The sequence below is a fragment of the Pelodiscus sinensis genome, chromosome 11 (genome assembly GCF_049634645.1).
Source record: "Pelodiscus sinensis isolate JC-2024 chromosome 11, ASM4963464v1, whole genome shotgun sequence".
Taxonomy (NCBI): domain Eukaryota; kingdom Metazoa; phylum Chordata; order Testudines; family Trionychidae; genus Pelodiscus; species Pelodiscus sinensis.
The window spans coordinates 9825511-9846281 of NC_134721.1; the positions used below are offsets into that span (position 1 = coordinate 9825511).

The 20771-nt window shown below is 41.1% G+C and overlaps 1 protein-coding gene across 46 annotated transcripts in view; it reads right to left on the minus strand.

The window, feature by feature from the left end:
- FOXP1 (forkhead box P1) overlaps window positions 1-20771 on the minus strand; it is a 562577-nt gene that overhangs the window by 202765 nt on the left and 339041 nt on the right. For 2 of the 46 annotated variants that reach the window (XM_075938633.1, XM_075938632.1), the window contains exon 2: window positions 3177-3255. The exons of the other annotated variants lie outside the window; for them this stretch is intronic. In XM_075938633.1, coding sequence (XP_075794748.1) covers window positions 3177-3209 — 33 coding nt within the window. In that variant the 5' untranslated portion in view covers window positions 3210-3255. The remainder of the gene's footprint in view (window positions 1-3176; window positions 3256-20771) is intronic. 46 annotated transcript variants of the gene reach the window in all.

Consider the following 20771-nt stretch of genomic DNA (forward strand, 5'->3'; position numbering starts at 1 on the left):
CAGATATATACATTAATATGACCTTTGTCTAAATAACTCCTTAACCACACAGGAAAAAAATCCAAAGTCATCTATCAGCAAGTGAGCAGTATCAAAACTGCTAAACCTATTAACTTTGTTTTCCTTTCACTATTATTAAACTAGAAACTAAAATTCAGCTGGAAAATTATGCCATTTGAGTTCTCTTGTCATCATGTAGTAAGTATGAGAAATATATGTGCAATAGCCAAATGGCCAATAGACAAAACACCCACACCAAGTGACGTACTGTTTTCCATACCACTCAGACAAAATCAAAACAACAGAACTGTTGCAAACAAAAACAAAATAACATTTCCCATAAGCATTCCAGACAGAGAAAATTTACAGGAAAAGAAAGCTGGGAAAAGAACCAGAAAGTAGTGAGTGTTCATATGTCTAGCCATAAAAGACCATTTCTGCAAACACAATAAATAGCATGTATGTCCTTTTAAGCTAAATTGCTAACAATTGATCAAATGTTTGTCAAACTTTTAAAGTTAAACCACTGACACCATCTGAGAAGATTAAATTACTGGCACTGGATTCTGATCTCAATTATAACAATGTAAATCTGGCATAACTCCACTGGCTGAAATGAACTGACTCGAGATTTACAGCTGTGTAAAGGAGATCAGAACCTGGCCCTTACATTCAGAAAGAACAGCAGTATCATAGCTTACAGAGGGAAAGTATGAGTGGTAACTTAGTAATGGAACAGAAGCAATCAGGTTGGTTATTTCAGTGCTTATGTTCTGTTTAAGAAGGAAGATTTTTAAGTACTTCCAGTTCTATACTGTGGCATGGTGAACAATTGCAAAATGGGAGGCTGTCGCCCTTTAGAGCCGACTCACATTTATATAACTTTATTAATGTATCTGCTCCCTGAAAGTTACAGTATCTGTGTTTAGCTGAGATACCGGATCATAAATTGTTGCAGGGTAGTGAATATCAGCAGCTGTATTTTTACTATTTCAGCTAGTCGGTTTACAGTGTCTCCATCACAGTGAATTCTTGTCAGCTGCACTTTTGCTAACACAATTCCTATGTTTTGCCTGGCAGTAAATGGACGCTTCTGCCCCAGCATCATCTAAACAACTCTGTTAACATTTGCCCCCGAGCGTCTCTCTCTTTGTCCAGTCCCTGTCTTCTAACAGATGTCATCCAAGTCTAATCAAGCATAAAATGGTCATAAATATTTCTTTCTGGTAGATTTCACATTCGCATTTCATGCAGGGACATGATATTTTTCTGCTACCTCCAGGGAGTACCTAATGCAAAAACCAGTTACTTACATTCAAGGCTCATGTTCTTTTAGTAAAATTCAGCACATGTTCTTAGTTCAAAGACATAAAAGACTTTATCTTCTTTTGTTTAACTGCACCCTTTTTTAATAATGTGTGCCACAATTTACACGTAGGCATGACATTGTTTCTTGTTTAGTATGAAAAAAAACTACACAACAATAAAATATCAGATTCTTATGACCTCTACTCTCTCAAATGCAAGCACTGTAGATTTTCTGTACTCAAATACCTTAATTATTACCCCAAAGAGATTTTTTTCCCAAAGATTGAACTAACAAGCTATTGAAAGAATGCATGAGGAAAGAAAAGCACTTTTCTGTCTCAACTGATTTTATGAATAATTTTGCAACCTACCTCATATTTTTGTTAAAACAATGAAATGCATGTAGGGTATAATGTAAGGTGCATGCATATTTAACAGATGAACAAGGCCATCATCATAAGATACAACCAAATTCCAGTACTTAAACTTTCATAATTCAGGAGAATTATAAGAGATAATTATTTCCAACCACTTTATGAAAAGTATCAAAGGAACCATATTTATCTTGAGTAAACTTAGAAAATAATGTGTCAGAATGTAAAATAGGACTAACCTCATATCTGCCAAGCGATCTATTTTTCCTGCCCCTTTCCCTATTATATTTGTCAAAACAGAAATCTTATATAGTTGTTTAAAAAGTCAACCACAAAACACTTAACATTAGAGATCACAACAGAGCTGTTTTTCTCCTTCTCCGTTGAGCTTAATATTTGATTACTGTTACTCACATCAAGCTTTCAGGCAAATAATCTCAATTTTTTAAGTTAATGAGATGTGGTCATGTTGACAACAGCTTGCAGAAACTTTTAATTCTAATTCCTTAGGCTGTGCTGGCCTCTTTTACAGCAGCCACTGTATGAATGACTCAAATTTGCCAAAATGGCTTATGTAGACAAGTGCACACTTTAAAGAGGCACTAATTAAAAATACCCATTGGTATCATAATTTAAATACCATGAAAATAAGCTGTAAAAGTAGCCCAGCTACAATCTTATGGCTTTCCTTAGAGCTCGTTTACTTTAACTAGAGAATGTTTTATGGCAAATGTACTCTTCGCTAAAAACAATTTTTCATCTTGGAGGAATTCAAGGTTTTGATTTAATTAAACAATTTATGTTAATATTTGTTTCACATAGGCTATTAAGCAAGCCCCCAAGAATAAGTGTTAATAGTGAAAGCTGCAAAGAAGTATACTGCTGAAGTAAGCAGCAAATTTATACTGTTGATTTAGAGCACCATCTACAACTTCCGCCCTCATTACAGCTCTCTCTGTTATAAGGCTCCCAGCTATACTGAATCCATTAAAACATTTTACACTGCTGCTATTATCTACATTCAAACTGCTTTTCTTTCACAAGAGAGGTTGAGCTTGGTATTATTCTCAATGCATTTCCCTGGCTACAACTTTTCCAAAATTCTTTTGTCTTTTTGATGTTTTTTGGGGAGTGGAGGGTGGGGTGAGGAATTTAAGGAGCATAGCTGTGCTGTAACAAAAGCAGAGATGAGACCAAAAAAAGAAAGTTGGTACTGAGAGGGTTAAACTGATTTAAGGGGTTAAATATGCAATTACCGCTGACTAAAACCAGAGAGACATATAGATAAATAGAAGAAATGAAGTCCCCAGGTTCCATTCAGAAGCCTTCATCACATTACTACCAGACAGAAAACTCTTTAAGTACCATTTTCAGATGTTAAATCATTGTTCGTGCAGCACATATTCTCACTACTCCTGGGGGAACAATATCTGAAGACAGCGTGCTAACAAATGCAATCCAGTAAACAGGCATTTTTCCTCTTGTTGTTAGTACCTTTGTGTTCCAGCTCCCAGCTCTGTCATCCATGCCTTCTCTCTGCTTTGAAGTTAAAGTACTGAATGAGCGTTGTCATCTATTATCCAGAGTGTGCATGTAGATTATAAATAAGAAATAAAAGTGACTTTCAGTACACTGCTTTTGCATTAGCAAGTTGCCTTCTCTGTTACCTCCTCCGTCCTTCATACTTTGCTACCAACATTATATTAAAAACCTGACTTTACGTGTTTCTTGTAGATGAAAGACACATCCTATAAAATATGTACACAGCAGAGACAAAAGTTTTATTGGAACAAACAACTCTTGCAGTTTAAACAGGTTCATTGGGTTCAGCTTCCACAGATTGTTTAACCCTTATCTGTAGATGTCCTTCAGGCCTATTACATGTTAATTGGATCCAGCTCTTTATTTGCATGCCAGGGTGTTGACAAACACAGCCTATGACTATTAACTGCCCTAAAATTTATTTGTAGTGAAAGCACTTTTCTAATACTTAAATTATGTATCAATATTTTCCACGTCATGATCTCAGGTTACTTTTTTACACAAAAGGTCAATAGCAAATATTCTTCCCATGAGTAATAACGCTGCTCAGTGCTTGTTCCAATTGTAGCAGCTTGTACTTGGGCATATAAGTCCTTTCTCAATGAGTGTACAAGCCATGCTTTTGTATGCTAGCAGCTCAGAAATATTTCCACAATTAAATAAGAAAATTCACATAAAAGCCAATTTGTGTGCTTGGACCCATAAGTGGGGATCCTGCAGAACTTTACTTAGGTGGATTTCCACAGGTTATATGAAAAAAGAATTTGGATTACAGAACTTTTAACTAGAGCCCTGGGCAGATACCAAATTTGTAGCCGCATCCTCATCTGTAGCCACAAAAGTGAGTTGCAGATATCCTCAGTGACATCCACACATGGCAGATATCCGCAGATATAAAGCAGATAGCCACAAATTTGCAGGGTTCTAGATATAAAATTTGTATCCACATCCATATCCACAAAAATTAGTTGAAGACATAAAGCAGATACCCGTGGATTTGCAGGGCTCTACTTTTGAGACATTAAGGACTCAATTTTAAAGGTTTGCTGCCTAAAGTTAAGCATCTAAATCCACATTAGGCACTTCAAACAGCACTTGAAAGCCAGAAATGGGCATTGAAACACACACATTTAAGTGTCTAAATATCCAAATTTGGTATCTCACGGCTGATTAAAATAGCTAAGTTATGCCTAAATTTAATCACCTAATTTTAAGTAAGCAGTAAATATAAACAAACAAAAAACTCATAGTGCACTAGGTATATGAGTTCTCCGCTAATTTGGGGATATTCTTTCATTAGATACTACAAAGGCAATTTCTGGACACATCTGGAACAAATAGGACTTTCACGCCAAGCAATCCCTCATCTGCTATACAGAAATGCACATTATGAAGAGCTAGAAAAGTTGGATTAAAAGGCATTTCTGCACTGGTACTTCTCTGGCTAGGTCTTCCACTGAACATTTCAACACACGTTAACAACAACTGGAAGAACCTCCAGTTCTAAAAGAATGAGGTTCTTGCGGAGAAACTATGGAAAGGGCTTGACTGATGCATCACCCTTCAAAGAGGAAGGCAGCATCCTGGATCTTGGCGATGAAGTTAAGACATCAGCTGTGACTTCCAGAAAACAAAAATATGTCTGAGCCTATTACTCCAGGCAATCCCTTAACAGCAGGCAGGGACTCAGCTTTCTGGGCAGAAGCAGCAATCCATTAATCTTCATGGCTCAGTCCATCATATCAATGGTGTGTGAAGACAGAGTGGACAGGTCAGGAGAAGGTTCCAAAAAGGCAGTATGAGAATGGTTGGCAGGCTAAACAGTCTCCTCTTTCACTCTTTTCACCTCTCTTCTCCAGGTGCCTTTGATCTTCCTTTCCTGCAGTGATAATGCCCAATGACATTCCATGCAGTCCTACAATTTCCAGCCATGAGGCATGGAAGTCCCTCCACAAGATCCCTTTTTTGCAGGAGATTCAGGCCCTTACAGAGGAATACAAGGAAAACAGGGGAGATGATTTTAGAAAGATATGCCACCTATCATCTGTTGCTTCAACTACCACGCAAGGAAATCAGGAGGCTGACTAATGTAAGAAAGAAACAGCAGCATGTCCTTGCTTTCCTGCAGTGCGCTCTGCTGGACAGGGTGACACTTACACAGCCTACCCCTTTTCCACTCTGTTCAAGCATATGGCAGCAAAGAAAGGCCTCCTCACAGAAGGGCAAAGGGAAGAAGGGACCAAGAGAATATCATGGAAAGTTAAGCCATTCCTGCCAATGGGGCAGAAAACAGTAAACAATGGGAACTGGACTCCTTTGTAGGGATTAGATAGCACTTGCATGATGAAACCCTAGGCAAAGTTTAAGGATAAGGACATTCGTTACTATTTCCAGGATGAGGACATGGAGAAGACTGTGCTGGGCGAACCTTCGTAAAGTGAGCAGTGCATCTGTAGGTTGTTTAGGCACCTTGAGGATGTCGTAGTTACTTATTCCTCCCTGGCAAGGCAGCAAAGGAACAAGTGAGGGTAGATGAAAGGAAAGCGGTAGAGGTGTTATGGAATTGGTAGGAGGTGACATGGTTATACAAATCTCCGACATTCACAAGCCTGAATGGGATCATGAGCAGACTGTGCACATCACAAGCCCTTTCTGATTCTGCAGGCTTTTACTGTCCCCCTTCAAGTGGCAGATCCTTAAAGGGAGGGGACTGCTCTACTTGGTTCTTATCATCAGAAACCTTTGAAGTTGTTTCTAAAGGTGGGCCTGTGCATTCTAGGCAGCCTTTTTCACTGTGCCACCTCATACTGTACGTCCATGAGAAAGGCGGGGTACATGGGAGTATTGATGTACTTCCATATTTCTAGTGGGCAAATCGGACCCTTGGGACTTCACAGAGCACATGGACCTACAGAGGAGATTGGGGGATGTTTATGCTGTGGTAGTGTGCATACACATCAACATACATACATATACATATATACATATATATATATATATATATATATATATATATATAAAATGTTTCCAGCATTTCAAAATCTACATAACCTCTCATTTTATTTTACCCCTCTTTAGTCATGGCCAGTCAGCGGCAACCTTTCCGAAGCTAGCTACAAGAGGAAAGGTTTTGAGGGGGTAAATAGGTGAAAATGTTATCACTTCTCTACAGGAAAGAGGCTGGATTCTCTAGTTGAGGGCTAGTGGGTCACTAAAAAAGGACATTCTTGCATTACAGTGAGACATGTCAAATATATCTTGAAAACTTGGTGGCTTTATTAAGGTAGGATACCACATGCCAAGCACATGACACTTCTGGGAGTCATCCTCTGGCTACCAAAGACAGAGTAGGATGATTTTTTGTTACATGCACTGCTTCTTGTGTTGAAACAGACCCACAGCCATGGCTGTGTGCATGGCACCATTCCAACTACTCCAGGACTTCTACAAGACAAGTAACCAGCAAGTTTGCCACTTGGTCCACTGGCAAGTAAGGAATGTGGCCTGTGTACAAGTTGAGCCACAGAGATACACGTAGCTCCCAATATCAGGAACTCACTTCTTGGGACCAGATCAGAGTGGGTGAGGTGCTGATCAGGTGCAAAAGGGATTCTTCACCCTCAAGGCAGTTTGACAATTCCCACCAGACTTGAATTACTCAACATAGCAAGGTTCAACAGAAATGGGAGGTTGAGGTTTGAGGGGCAGGATGTTGCACTGTTTCCAGATACTGAATGGTTATATTTTGGTCATGTGAGATCTATTGTAGCTTTTGACAGAACCTGAATATAGTCTCGTCTTTCAGCTACCACATAACATTACATAAGAACATAAGACTGGCCATACTGGGTCAGGTCAAAGGTCCATCTAGCCCAGTATTCTGTCTTCTAACCATGGCCAATGCCAGATGCCCCAGAGGGAGTGATCCCTCTCCTGTCATCCATTTCCAGCCTCTGACAAACAGGGGCTAGGCACACCATTCCTATCCATCCTAATAGCCATTGATGGACCTATCATCCATTAATTCATCTAGCTCTTTTTGAACCCTATTAAAGTCCTGGTCTTTACAACCTTCTCTGGCAAGGAGTTCCACAGGCCGACCGTGAGCTGCGTGAAGTAAAACTTCCTTTTGTTTGTTTTAAACCTGCTGCCTATTAATTTCATTTGGTGACCCCTTGCTCTTATATTATGGTGACAAGTAAATATGTTTTCCTTATTCACTTTTTCCACATGTTATGATTTTATAGACCTGTATCATGTCCCCACTTAGTCTTCTCTTTTATAAGCTGAAAAGTACCAGTCTTTTAAATCTCTCTTCATATGGGACCCGTTCCAAACCCCTAATCATTTTTGTTGCCCTTTTCTGAACCTCTTCCAATGCCAATGTATCTTTTTTGAGATGAGACAAGTGTACGCAGTATTCAAAATGTGGGCGTATCATGGTTTTATACAGAGGCAATAAGATATTTATCACTTTTTCAATGATTCCTAACATTGCTTGTTTTGACTGCCACTGCACATTGAATGGATGTTTTTTGAGAGAACTATCCACAATGACTCCAAGATCTTTCTCTTGAGTAGTTATAGCTGAATTAATCCCCATTATATTGTATGTATAGTTGGGATTATTTTTCCCAATGTGCATTACTTTACGTTTATCAACATTAAATTTAATTTGCTATTGTGTTGCCCAAACACCTAGTTTGGTGAAATCTTTTTGAAGCTCTTCACAGTCTGCTTTAGCCTCAACTATCTTGAGCAGTTTACATTGCAATTGAGCAGAACATTGTAACTACGATATCTCCAGTGCATCTAGTCAAACCTAGGTATCAATTCAGTAACTGACAAGAGCAACCCTGCACCTCAAGGCTTTCAAAACATCCATTGTGAATTGAACCTATTTCATAACTATTTACAACATGAATCTAAAGAAGTTTAGTGACACTGATAGAGTATCGTCTGTATCCTGATACCACCAATATCTTTTAGGTTTGGTCTCTCTGTTGCGGAAGAATTATTGGCCAGTACTGTGGACCACAGAGTAACAGTGGGGACTTTAGGGGGTTTTGGATAAGCTCTCTGAATTGAACATTAATTTATCTTGGCCCATTAAGCTTTTACCTTGCCCTTCTACATTGTGGGATTGATGATGGAGTTTTGATATCAAGATACCAAAAATCCTGGTTAGGCCTCTATTGGAGTATTGTGTTCAGTTCTGGGCACTGCATTTCAAGAAAGATGTGGAAAATTGGAGAGGGTCCAGAGAAGAGCAACAAGAATGATTAAAGTTCTAGAGAACATGACCTATGACGGAAGGCTGAAGGAACTGGGTTTGTTTAGTTTAGAAAAGAGAAGATTGATGGGGGACATGATAGCAGTTTTCAGATATCTAAAAGGGTGTCATAAGGAGAAGGGAGAAAACTTGTTCATCTTGGCCTCTGGGGATAGAACAAGAAACAATGGGCTTAAACTGCAGCAAGGGAGGTTTAGGATGGACATTAGGAAAAAGTTCCTAACTGTCAGGGTAGTCAAACACTGGAATAAATTGCCCAGGGAGGTTGTGGAATCTCCATCTGTGGAGATATTTAAGAGAAGATTAGATAAATGTCTATCAGGGATGGTCTAGACAGTATTTGGTCCTGCTATGAGGGCAGGGTACTGGACTCAATGACCCCTCAAGTTCCCTTCCAGTCCTAGTATTCTATGATTCTATACCACCCAAGACTCTATTCTAATACAGTTAGGAGAGCATGAATCTACTTGGAAGTCTTATCACTGATATGGGGAATAAAATACAAGACACGCTTGTCTGATCATTTTGTGCATGAGGCCAGCAATTTTCAACTTTTTTTTTTCATTTGCAGACCCATAGAAAATTCATATAGCAGTGAGGACCCCTTTGGAAATATTAAACAGAGGATCCCCAGCGGTCCACTGATCACGGGTTGAAAGTCACTCTATTCTGTATTATTTGATGTAAGGCTAGAGGCAGAAAGATATTGGTAGCTGTAGGATATCAGACAGCCACTCAGCAGATAACAGTTTTTTAGACCAGTTTCTTCCATCTTTCCTGTATTGAAAACAATAGAAAGATGGGTCTCCTGAGGATAGTGCTGTGCTTCTGAAACGGGGAACTACTGATACAGATTCAGAAGAAACAGGGATGGTTATGTGGGTTGTTTCCATAACACATCCCCATATAGTGTTGCCCATGGCCAAACAAAGTGAAGAAAGAACTAGGGATGTTAGGAATGGGTAATTGGCCAATTGTGTAGTCGATACAATTTGTTAAGACTACACAATTACAGGCAGTCCCCGAGTTACGCGGATCCGACTTATGTCGGATCCGCAGTTATGAACGGGGCCCTCCCTCTCCCTGGTCTCCAGCAGACCAGGGAGAGGAAGCAAAGCGGCGGAACACGCGGGCAGCGGACAGCCCAGATGCGTCTGGGCTGTCAGCTGCCCGTGTGCTCCGCGGCTTTGCTCTGGTTGCTCCCCGTCCCCCTGGACTGCAGACCAGGGGGACGGGGAGCAAAGCAGAGCAAAGCCACGGAGCCCGAGGGCAGCAGGACAGTCACGGAGCGTCTGGGCTGTCCCGCTGCACCCGTGCTCCGCGGCTTTGTTCTGGATGCCTGTGGTACAGCAGCTGGGGCGCTGCCAGTTGGTCCCGAAGCGCCGCTCTGGGCACTACTGGACCAACCCAGCAGCACCCCAGCTGCTCTGCCCCAGGAGTCCTGATTCAGCCACTGCTAGTCAGTTTCAGCAGCGGCTGAATCAGGACACCTGGGGCAGAGCAGCTTGGGTGCTGCTGGGTTGGTCCAGTAGCGCCGAGGAGCGGCGGCGCTACTGGAGCAACCCAGCAGCACCCCAGCTGCTCTGCCCTAGGCGTCTCCAAGTCAGCCGTTGCTGAAACTGACCAGTGACTGACTACAGGAAGCCTCTGCCCCGGGCTTCCTGGAATCAGCCGCTGATCAGTTTCAGCAGCAGCTGACTTGGGGATGCCTGGGGTTCTTAAGTTGAATCTGTATGTAAGTCAGAACTGGCGTCCAGATTCAGCCGCTGTTGAAACTGATCAGTTTCAGCAGCGGCTGAATCTGGACGCCAGTTCCGACTTACATACAAATTCAACTTAAGAACAAACCTACAGTCCCTATCTTGTACGTAACCCGGGGACTGCCTGTAGTTGATGAGGGCGGGGACACTTTGCAGAGCCGTAACGGGGGTAGCTCCCAGAGCCGGCATGAGTTGGGACTGAGCTGTCCCTGGCTATCGCCAGCTCCAGGACCACTGTGACTCTGCATCTTCAATGTAGTAAGAGCTGCCGGGATTTTATTCCATTTAAAATGCAGGGCTGCAACAGGCATGGCTCCCGGAGCTGGCACGAGTTGGGACAGCTTAGTCCCAGCTCGTGCCATCTCTGGGACTGCTTCAGCTCTGTCCCCTCTCTCATTCCCCTCTTCCTTCCCCCGCACACCGTGGAGACAGTGCTGGGGGGAACCGGCTTTTAAGCCAGCTCCCCCCGGCACCGGCTCCTGCCCCCACTTGCTGTCTCTGATATAAAGGCAACAAGCGGGGGGGGGGGGGGGGGGCAAGTAATCGACTACTCAAGCAGTCACATCTCTAGAAAGAGTCCCTAATTCTCTCTCAGTAAAAAGATCTAAACGATTGGTTAACAGATAAGTGGCACCTGCTATCTCTTGGTAGGGCTACTTTCATCATTTTGAACACATCTTATTTATGTCATTGATCAGATGTTTTAGGCTAGGTGGGGTGCATCTAATTGACAGAGGTTCTGATGGTTTTAATTTGGGATTTGCTTGGGCGATTAGAAGTTTCTGTTCCAAAGAGGAGGATGCACCCAAGCAAAGGGTTCCTTAAAGCAGACTGTTCTTACTGCCATGGGAGGGATGTGATTCCCTCTTCTATTTGTTACCAAACAGAGGAGACAATCCATAGTGGGCAAGTAAAAAGCAGCATAATGCTGACCACAAAGTGTCTTGAAATACACTTTCCAGTCTCTCCCTTGGCTTTGTGTGAGAAAAAAACAAAAGCCTACCCAAATTAAAAGATAAGAAATAATAAGGACAGAAGAAAAAGACAGAGATCCCAACATCCGTAGATGTCGGTGTTGGATTAATTTAGGATGGTGTGTTTTCTGCACATAAATAGGTTAACACCATTCACTCGCAGTGGTCTACTGCAACCAGCAGGGCTCTCAAAGTCACAGTCGCAGAATGTTCCCCAAATGAGAATATAATATGAGGTTCTCTTTCCCTAGGGGGAAAAATCGTATTTTCACTTGTGGTTTATGAATCTTTAACATTCCTACCATAGTCCCAGTACACAGTCTTAGTGAGCAATAACTTTTATGTGGTCTGCCAAGTAATTGTCCAATCAATTAGGAGAAAAAACAAGTAGTCAACAGAAACACTGAAAAATAAAACACTCTTTAAAAATAAAGCACCCTACTCTGTGAGAAAAAAAAACATAAACAGAGCTAATCACTGCTAAACCCTTATAATCCAGTCTTTATGCAAGTTAAAAGAATGGAATGAAGAGTCAAAAACTTCAAAAGGTCTCCTTGCTAATCAGTAGAACTTAGTGAATCATTTCTCAAGAAAAATAAGGAGTCTGAAATATTTAAACTCCAAATACTTTTCTGTTGTGAAAAGGGTTTCAAACATGCCATATAATACTGAAAAAACATACAAGGCATTCCCTATGCCTGTCAGTCAGCAACAGCTGTTCCAGGCACCTGGAAAAAGTTTACAGTTTAAGGCTTCATGTTCTGTGTACCTAAACACAATGGTAATAAAGGAAAATTTGTCAAACAGAAAATGGCCTGCTTTCAACTTGACTATAAAATATCTACAGCTCCCCACACTTCTTGTACTTAGTTAAGTATTATGTTCAATAATATTAATAGGCCCATATTTACCATATCTTAAAAGCTAACAATCCCACTGCTAGCACTAATTAAAAAGACAAGAAACTGAGAGAAAGCAGTAGATTATTTCTTCAATATGGATACATGCCTAGATTTAATAAAACCCATTTTAGTTTTATAACCTTACATTTGTTACAAAAATAATATAAAAGATATGTCTGCTTTTTGTTGTTTATTGACTAAGGACAGATTTTTTTCTTTTAGGTCTGTATTACAGTATGCAAGCCATCAGAGTTGGAAGACTATTTTCCCTTCATATAACAAGCGGCCTGTTATTCAGCAGACATGTTTTGGATCACAATGCGAGTTGAAAAGCTGACTTGGTAGTCTAGGAAAGAAGGCAGGCCATGTTCCACTGAACAAAGAGCATGTTTACACAACAGTCATGTTTGATAATTTTGGCAAAAATAAGGGTAATGGAACTACACCAGTGGAAGAGTTTAAGGTGGGTGGATATCCAGGGAGTGGAGAAACCTTGGCTCTGTTCTTTTTCTGTGTTCATGGGTGGTGAATTCACATAAAGAATAATGGTGAACAGAGATTTATACACTTTTCAAGTTTGCAAAAGAAAACAGAGCCCTTGCTCAGAAAGTTCTAGTAGCCAGAAAAAGAAAGTAGGACTAGAATCAGGACACAGAATTCCTGGGGACTATTTATGGCTCTACAATTTGCTCTTTGTGACCTTACACATGTCATTTTAAACTACTGCACAAAGAGCATACACCCATCATATTAGATTCCCCAATCAGTTCTCTCAGACAGCAGAACCATGCTAGGTTCCACTGCATGGTGAGCCTCCACACCCAGCAAAGTGGAGTGTTGATTCTGGCCTCAGCCATATATCAATAAAAGCAAAATCTCTACTCAGAATCTTCTTTATGTCCCCAACAGCTCTGCAGGAGTGAGTCACAGTCATACAGACATTTCTAAAGCGTCAAGCCCAACCTAAATATTTACCATTATAAAAACATTTAGGAAAGGTAACATCTTTTTTGTCTTTTATAAGTGTTTTTAAAATGTTCCCTACTGCTGAAATATCTATCAGCTCTCTCAAATCTAGAGAGCAACACTATAAAAATCTTAAGTCCCAAATGGTGCACAGAAGTGCAGAGACTGATCTCAATGTACAAATTAACCCATCTCTCAGTTTTAGACTACGTATACATAGAACTGATTCTAGGCAGAGCTAGGAACAATGCCTCTAGTTCAGGTTACATAACACTTTCCTTTTTAAGCTTCTGTGTTCAGTGGCCTATAACTGGTATTTTCTAACTTCTGAGTTCCTGATTTTGCAAACAATTTCCTTTCAATGCAATTTTTTAAAAAAATCCTTATGTTTGTAGAGACACAACTTGGGGGAGAAAATATCTTTATTGGACCGACTTCCATTGGTGAGAGAGGTAAGCTTTCACGCTCTCTCAGAGCTCTTCTTCAGGTCCATGTAAGCTCTGTATAAGCTCAAACACTTGTCTCTTTTACTAACAAAAGTTGATCCAATAAAAGATATTATCTCCCCCCATCTTGTGTCACCAAAATCCTCAGACTGACACAGCTATAACAAACACTGCATGCATATGTTTTATGCATATTACATCCACATATAGTCCATATTCTGCCACTACAAAGTAGGCAAAATGTCAGCCAAAATTATGGCAGTCATGTAAATACAACAGGCCAATCCCCTCTATACTCATTAATGAACTGTCATAAAAAACCCAGCACCCTAACTAGATTGTTCACCCTTTTATTGTAAACATTCTTTTCTAATTAGGCTTCCAAAAGAAAAGCCAAAACACCTTTGCCTCCCACTTTTCTTTCACTGAGTTTTATGCAGGAGGATGGGTTGGCAGGTAGTCATTAACATGTTATACAAGTGGGCACATAATGCAGTATAATGTAAAGTGGAAGACATTCTACAGTAATTCTTCCAGAGACTGAGATTTTCCATGGGCTGGTAGTCATTACATTTGGTTTCATTATGAGTGAAACTCTCCCTAAGCCAGCAAAAGGCTTTTATACCACCTATACCTCCCTTAGGCTGAATTTTTGGAGGTTAAGTGGTCTGTGGGCTTCAAGTTGGCTCTGGGCGCAAGGGAAAATTTCAATCTATAATTATATTTTTTGTCTTCAGTGTCAAATATTGGGTACCAGTGCCCCATGTGACATGATTCGACACTCAATCACTGCATTATGTAGAACTGAGAATCTGAAATAAATGCGTAGGTTAAAAAATTAACATGCCCCAGCTTTTCAGCAAGCACTTGTTGCTGAGAAAGCATAATGCAGAATAGAAAAGATTGAGTGTGGCTCTTCTGTCTTTACCACGCATGTGAGCACCCAACAAAAAATCTGAAAGGCAGCCTGCTCACAAGAAAGTAGGTGTAAGTAAAGGGATCCCATGACATCCACAGTCCTAACAAGCCAACCCATTTGCTGTCTGATGGGAAGTAGCCCAGCTAAACAGCTGCCCTTCTAACAATGCTGGAGACTTTGTTGCTCTTGATTATATCCATGATCTCATACAGGTTGAATCTATCTGGTCTGACAACACCCGTGGTCTGGCAGAACCATAAGCCTCAAGAGGCCAGTGGCAGGGAGTAGCTGGCCACAGAGCCCGGCACCTCTAAGGCTGGTCATGGAGCCGGGAGCCTGGTGACCTGGAAAGTGGGGAACATGGCAATCTGCTGACAGACCCCAGGATAACACAGTGTCTATCAGCAGAGGGCCGACCTCCCAAGTTTGGCAAACTCCCTCGTTTGTGACCAGCATGTTCCTGAGGGTGCCGGACCAGGGAGGTCCAATTGACCATAGTTACTTCGTCTTCTACATGTATTTAATTTGTGGTCTCCCATATTTGGGCACACAAAAAGATGAAGTTACTTTACCCACCTGCCTGTATTTAATCTCCATATAAAATTTTAGTTAGGGTTGCCAGGTGTCTGGTATTCACCCAGACAGTCCGGTATTTTCGGCTCCTGGCTAGTAAAAAAATTCAGAGAATACCAGACACCTAAAATGAATTTTTCCCTAGCCAGGAGGCAAAAACGCCGGGCACCTGACAACCCTACAAACACTCAGTGTCCAGCTTCCCCCACCCAGCCCCCAACACTCCTAGCCCCCCGTCACCAGCCCCCATGCTTACATGGTTCCCCAAGGCTGCCGGCACAAAATGGCTGCCAGCCAAAAGACCTAGGGGAAGCAGTGCTTTCCCCTGTGTCTTAGTGCTCAACTTCTCCCCTGTTCCTATCCCTGCACTCACTCTTAAAGGGGACATGCTGTTTTATTTTAATTTTTTTTGGGGGGGGGAGGCTTAAGTCCTTGGGGTCTTTTGGGGTCTTTTTTTTTCCCCCTCAACAACTTTGGTCTCCCATTCCCCCGCCTTTTTTTCCCCTCTTCAACAGCATTTTTCCCTTTTTTTGGGGGGGGGAGGTGGTATTTTTGTTTCAACCATCTGGCAACCCTACTTTTAGTAGAGATTAAACTCTCACCAGAACTCTGGCAAGTTCTATTACATAAAAACTCCAATCCCTAGCCTATAGACACACACATTTCTCTAGTCTAAAAGACCCCTGCCAAACTGTGCAACACCAGTAAAAAGGGTGCTCTAGAGTATCAGCCCCAAAAATGTTATCTAAAATAAAATCCTCATTACTCTAGATTCTGGAGGCAAATTGTGACCTTACTGTGCATCGCTAAATCTAACCAATGTGTGATGTTCCTCTGATGACATCGGCCTGTAAAAAACACAAAAATGCACTTTAAAGGCTAAGTAGGCCTAGTAAGTGCATTCAAAGATTGGTCCACAGTTAAACTTAGAGGCTTGAGCTTAGCTGGCTATCCAAAATTAGAGGCATTTGTGCTTATTTCAATACTCTGTTAGAAGAAACGTCCCACCCATGCCCTTGCACCTGACATCTGTGTATCAATGGGTCCAGTGTTATTCATTTACTTCAAGAGTGCCATCCTGAATCTCTATGTTTTATTAAATAAGAATCTGTGTTATGACAAAAAACAAAACACCATGATTCCAACCAGAAATCAAATCCATTTCCTGCGCTGCTTCACCGCTTTCCTAAGTCTGTCTTAGGGCTTGTGATGAATGGGAGAGGTACTATCCTTTACTGAACATTCCAGCCATTCAGTTATTTAAACTGCCTTTAAGGGTTAAAACCCTAGACAGTAGGTCCTAGACCTAGACCTAGACCTAGACCTAGATCTCCAGGGATGCTAGGGAAGCAGCAAGTGACTTGGAAGCCAGGAAAGCCAATAGAAACAGTAGTGATCTTCCAGTTCCAATCTTTATGTGACCAGAGGAAAGCTGGAAGACATGAACTGAGCCTGGGATCAAGGCATAGAGTATCCAGAAACATCCATGCCTTGAGAAGAACTAAATCTTAGAACAACAGCTATATGATTAGGTCAGGGGATGTTTGGGTAGATGTGATCAGGTTATTTTCTTGATTTTGGGGGTTGTTGGGCTTCTCTCTCCTGAACACATGTATACCCCCCACCCTCTTTAAACTATAACTCTCCAACCTGAATCCCAGGGAAGCAATTCTCTGTGTTTTAATCTTTGGGGATTTTTTTGGTTAATAAAAATCACCTTTTTAAGACCAGGATCTGATTCCTGTGTCCAAAAAAGCAGGAGGTTCTGTGTGCACGTGCCTAGGGCTGCACAGCCAGCTATTAAGAAAAACTACTATTCTTTTTTCAAGCTCTCTCCAGAAGGAGCGTGAAAGAGCTGGAGGATATCCCAAGGAAAAAATTCCCAAATGTGTCTTCCTGGGTTCTCAATGGGGTTTTTGCATTTGGGTAGTGGCAACAAACAAGAGGGAAATGCACCAGAACCCAATCAGTCTCCTATGGTAGCAAACATAGATGCTGCACATTCTAGTTGATCTGCAAGTTCAACAATCCTGTGCTCACTTCCCCCTGCAATCCATGGAGAACTCCACTGAAGCACCTCCCTGTCAACATTACTAGTGGCATTGACGCCTTTTATTCCACCCCAAGGGACATTAATGACAGCCATAGCTTCATGTGCACTGACCTCTAAAAGCCAAAGTTGATGGGGTATGAGCAAGTAAAATGGACGTGATTGTTTTTTCACTTTACACACACTTTTCCTTGATTCTGTTACAGGATCAAATTCTATTATTTAGAACATAATTCATCTTCATTAGATCACTGCTGCAGAGTACCTAGCAGTTCAGAAAGTAACCAAGTAGACATTACTGTAAGATTCCACGCAATTCATAGGATCAGTGATAATGTAATAGTCATAAATGTACAGTACCACAAAAATAGGTGTTATATTCACACATACACCAAACACAACACAATTAGGTGTTATATTCACACATACACCAAGCACAACACAATTCCTAAGATGCCCCAAAACAGCAGGGCCACACAGTGGTCAGTACACTACAAAGCATTACAGGGGCTCACTGCTCCTTCAAAGACTCCCTGAGCCGTTATAGCTCCATGCTGAGCTCTTCTGCTAGCCTGTCTGTCTGGCTATTCCAACTCAGCAGGCAAACACTCTGCCCTCCTCCCTGGCAGTAGCTTTTCCCCTACTTTCCTTCACAGATGTTATATAGTACACAGCAGGCAGTGATAACCACTGGCGTGTTTTTCTCACTGAGATCCAAACTTGTGAGTAAATACTGCCAGCGTCCCTTCTGTCCAACAAAAGCACCTTTAACTGTCATTCGGCACATGCTGAGCCAGTAACCAAATTTCCTTGGTGCAAGCAAGGTGGCTGCTGTATGGCTTCATAACCCAGGAGAACAAGGGGCAGGCACGATTGCCAGGCTCAGTACAGTCATTTCAAACTTCCCCAATGGTAATCCATCTGTCAGGAAAGAAAGTCCCTACACTTAGTTTTCTGTAAAGTCCTACATTCTTAAAGATAAAAGCATCTTTCATCCTTCTTGAAGAGTCAAAACTGATGCTGGTGAAGTGCTGCCCTCCAACCAAGTGATCCACAGAAACATGTATACCCATAAGGAAGTAGTCCTTTCTCTTTCTATACTCTGTGGCAAAGTGGTCTGATAGCAAAATAAGGATATGTTTGCTATGTAACACTTCATATATATTCAAATACATTTAAAAGGCTGGTACACAGTGGGGCGTCCCTGTGTGAGCTGTCCTGGCTTGCACTGGGTCCCTCCTGCTGTACTTTAGCCTTTTAAATGTATTAAGAACCGGCAAGCTCTTAATACATTTAAAAAGCAGAAGCGTGTCTGGGACTGGGCACGAGCCAGGAAACAGCTGATTCCCGATTCATGCCCTGTCCCCACTACCCTCCTGTCTCCCCTGCCTCCTACAGACATGGTGCTGGGGGGAACTGGCTTTTAAGTTGACTCCCCCCAGCACCGGCTCCTGCTCCTTCGCCACTTGCTGCCATTGATAGAGGTAATAAGAGTGGGGGAAGCAACTAGTCGAGGGACTAGTCAACTTTTTTTTTTTTTTTTTTTTTTTTGCTTATTGGATAGTTGACTAGTCACATCCCTACTCATGGTGCACTACACTATGCCTCAAAAAAGCATTTCTGGTGATAAGTGCATCGCCAACACAAGGCAATAAGTATGCACACACACAAGCGATAAAGTAACCACAGCGACTTTATGCTGCTATAACTTGCATTGATCAAAGCTTATAGTGTAGACAGGAGCATCAGCTATGTCTACAGCTGGAGCCAGGGGTGTGACTCCCTGCTCAGGTGGACGTACTCACACTAACTCTAACTAAACTAATGCACTAAGAATAGTCGTGTATATAGGGCAGCACAGGCAGTCACGAGGACTTGCTGCCCCAATATACACCTACAGGGTCAAGACAGGTTTGTATTGGAAGAAGTTAGTCCTTGCTGTTGTTTGCCACTCTCAGTGCTATCATGGCTACACTTCTATTTTCAGTATGCCAGCTCAACAGGAATTAGCACAAACACGTCTACTTGGAGCTACAGGTGTGATTCCAGCTCCAGTATAGACACAGCCTTAAATTGAGGCAAGCTGGTATGAAAAACTACCTTGTGCTACCCTGTTTCAGGGTAATTTCCTGCAGAAAGCCTGCTGCTGAGCACTGAAAGTTCCACAGGGTGTTCGAAATGGGAGTAGATTAAACTGTGCTAGGGAACTTTTAGTGTGCCCAGACACTTAGCAAGCACCAGTATAACGAGTGGTAGAGTGGAACTGGTTCTGTGAACACCCCAACTTACCACAAATTAAGTGTTCAGGTAGACAGGCCCTTAGATTTTGGATCTGAAATACTTTGGCAGAGGTATAGTGGTCAATTTGTGTAGCTCCTACCCACATCTGAAATTGCCTAATTTCATCTAGCCCTATTAGCCTCATACTTTACAGAATATTACATACTTTTACTACCAAATAACCCTTGAAGAAAAAAACCAAGAAACACGATGAAAAATAAACTGAAAAGCTGAATCTGAGATAAAGGAGACACTGACTTTACACTTACTTTACAGATGTAATATATAGATTTCATATGGAAAAATAAAATGTTTCTTAATTTACGATATGTTCCAAATGAATTTTACATTTTAAAACCTAGTCACGGCAGCTAACAAAACTCACAAAACAGCAACACACCTGACAATGCTCATACTACATTTGCAATATGGTAACATTTTAAATTATTTTATTGCACTATTTCAATAGATTTTTTTTTCCCAAACAGACAAAATGAGAATAATAATTTTGTTTACCTGAGATGCTCTGCATGGAAGTTTGTAATTTTTTGTTACTGATTCACAATATCTCATACCAAATGTGAGAGCTTCACTATTTACAGTGTAACTTGTTCTGCAAATATTCCGTTCAACTAGCACTCAATTCCTTTTCACTTGTGATGCAATGGAATGCCAAAAAAGAGAAAAAACACATTACAGGCCCACAAAAAGAAAAGATCACAGAACTTCATATTGGTCTCCTTTGCCTAGGTGTAAATCAATGGAGTTTCAATGGAATAAAAGTAGTGTAAGCGTCATGTTTTGTAAGACATGACTTCTATCAAGCAAAGGTAGAATTAAGTAGGATGACATTTGTAACACCAACGCAATAACATTATCCTGGTTACAAAAATGATAATGTAGTCCCAATTCTTTCACATGAACAATATATTTTAAGATATATTATATTTCTAAACAGTGACACTTATTTTAAAGTATTTCAATATATCATGCTTATTCTTTTTTGGTCTGAAATCACTTAAACCACAGTTCTGCAAGGTACTTGTACCCAACTTTAAATGCATGAGCGATCCCACTGATTTAGTATGGATTATTCACACATTATGTTAGGCCGGTGCTGAAGAACCTTGCTGTACCTAGGCCATAATGAAGAACAGTTCTATGTGAGTTCAAGTCCACATTAGACATAATGTCTTTTTATATTTGTCCTATGACTTGCCAAAAGTTTGGTTGCATCACTTATACAACCTGTAAATACACAAAATCTCTCTAAAACGGCTTGAACATCAACTGAAGCAGACTTTTAATTTACATCCTATGTCCACTGAATTTCTCTATTAGTGAAGACAAATACGAGCTTTAAATAGTAGCTTTAAAATGTCTC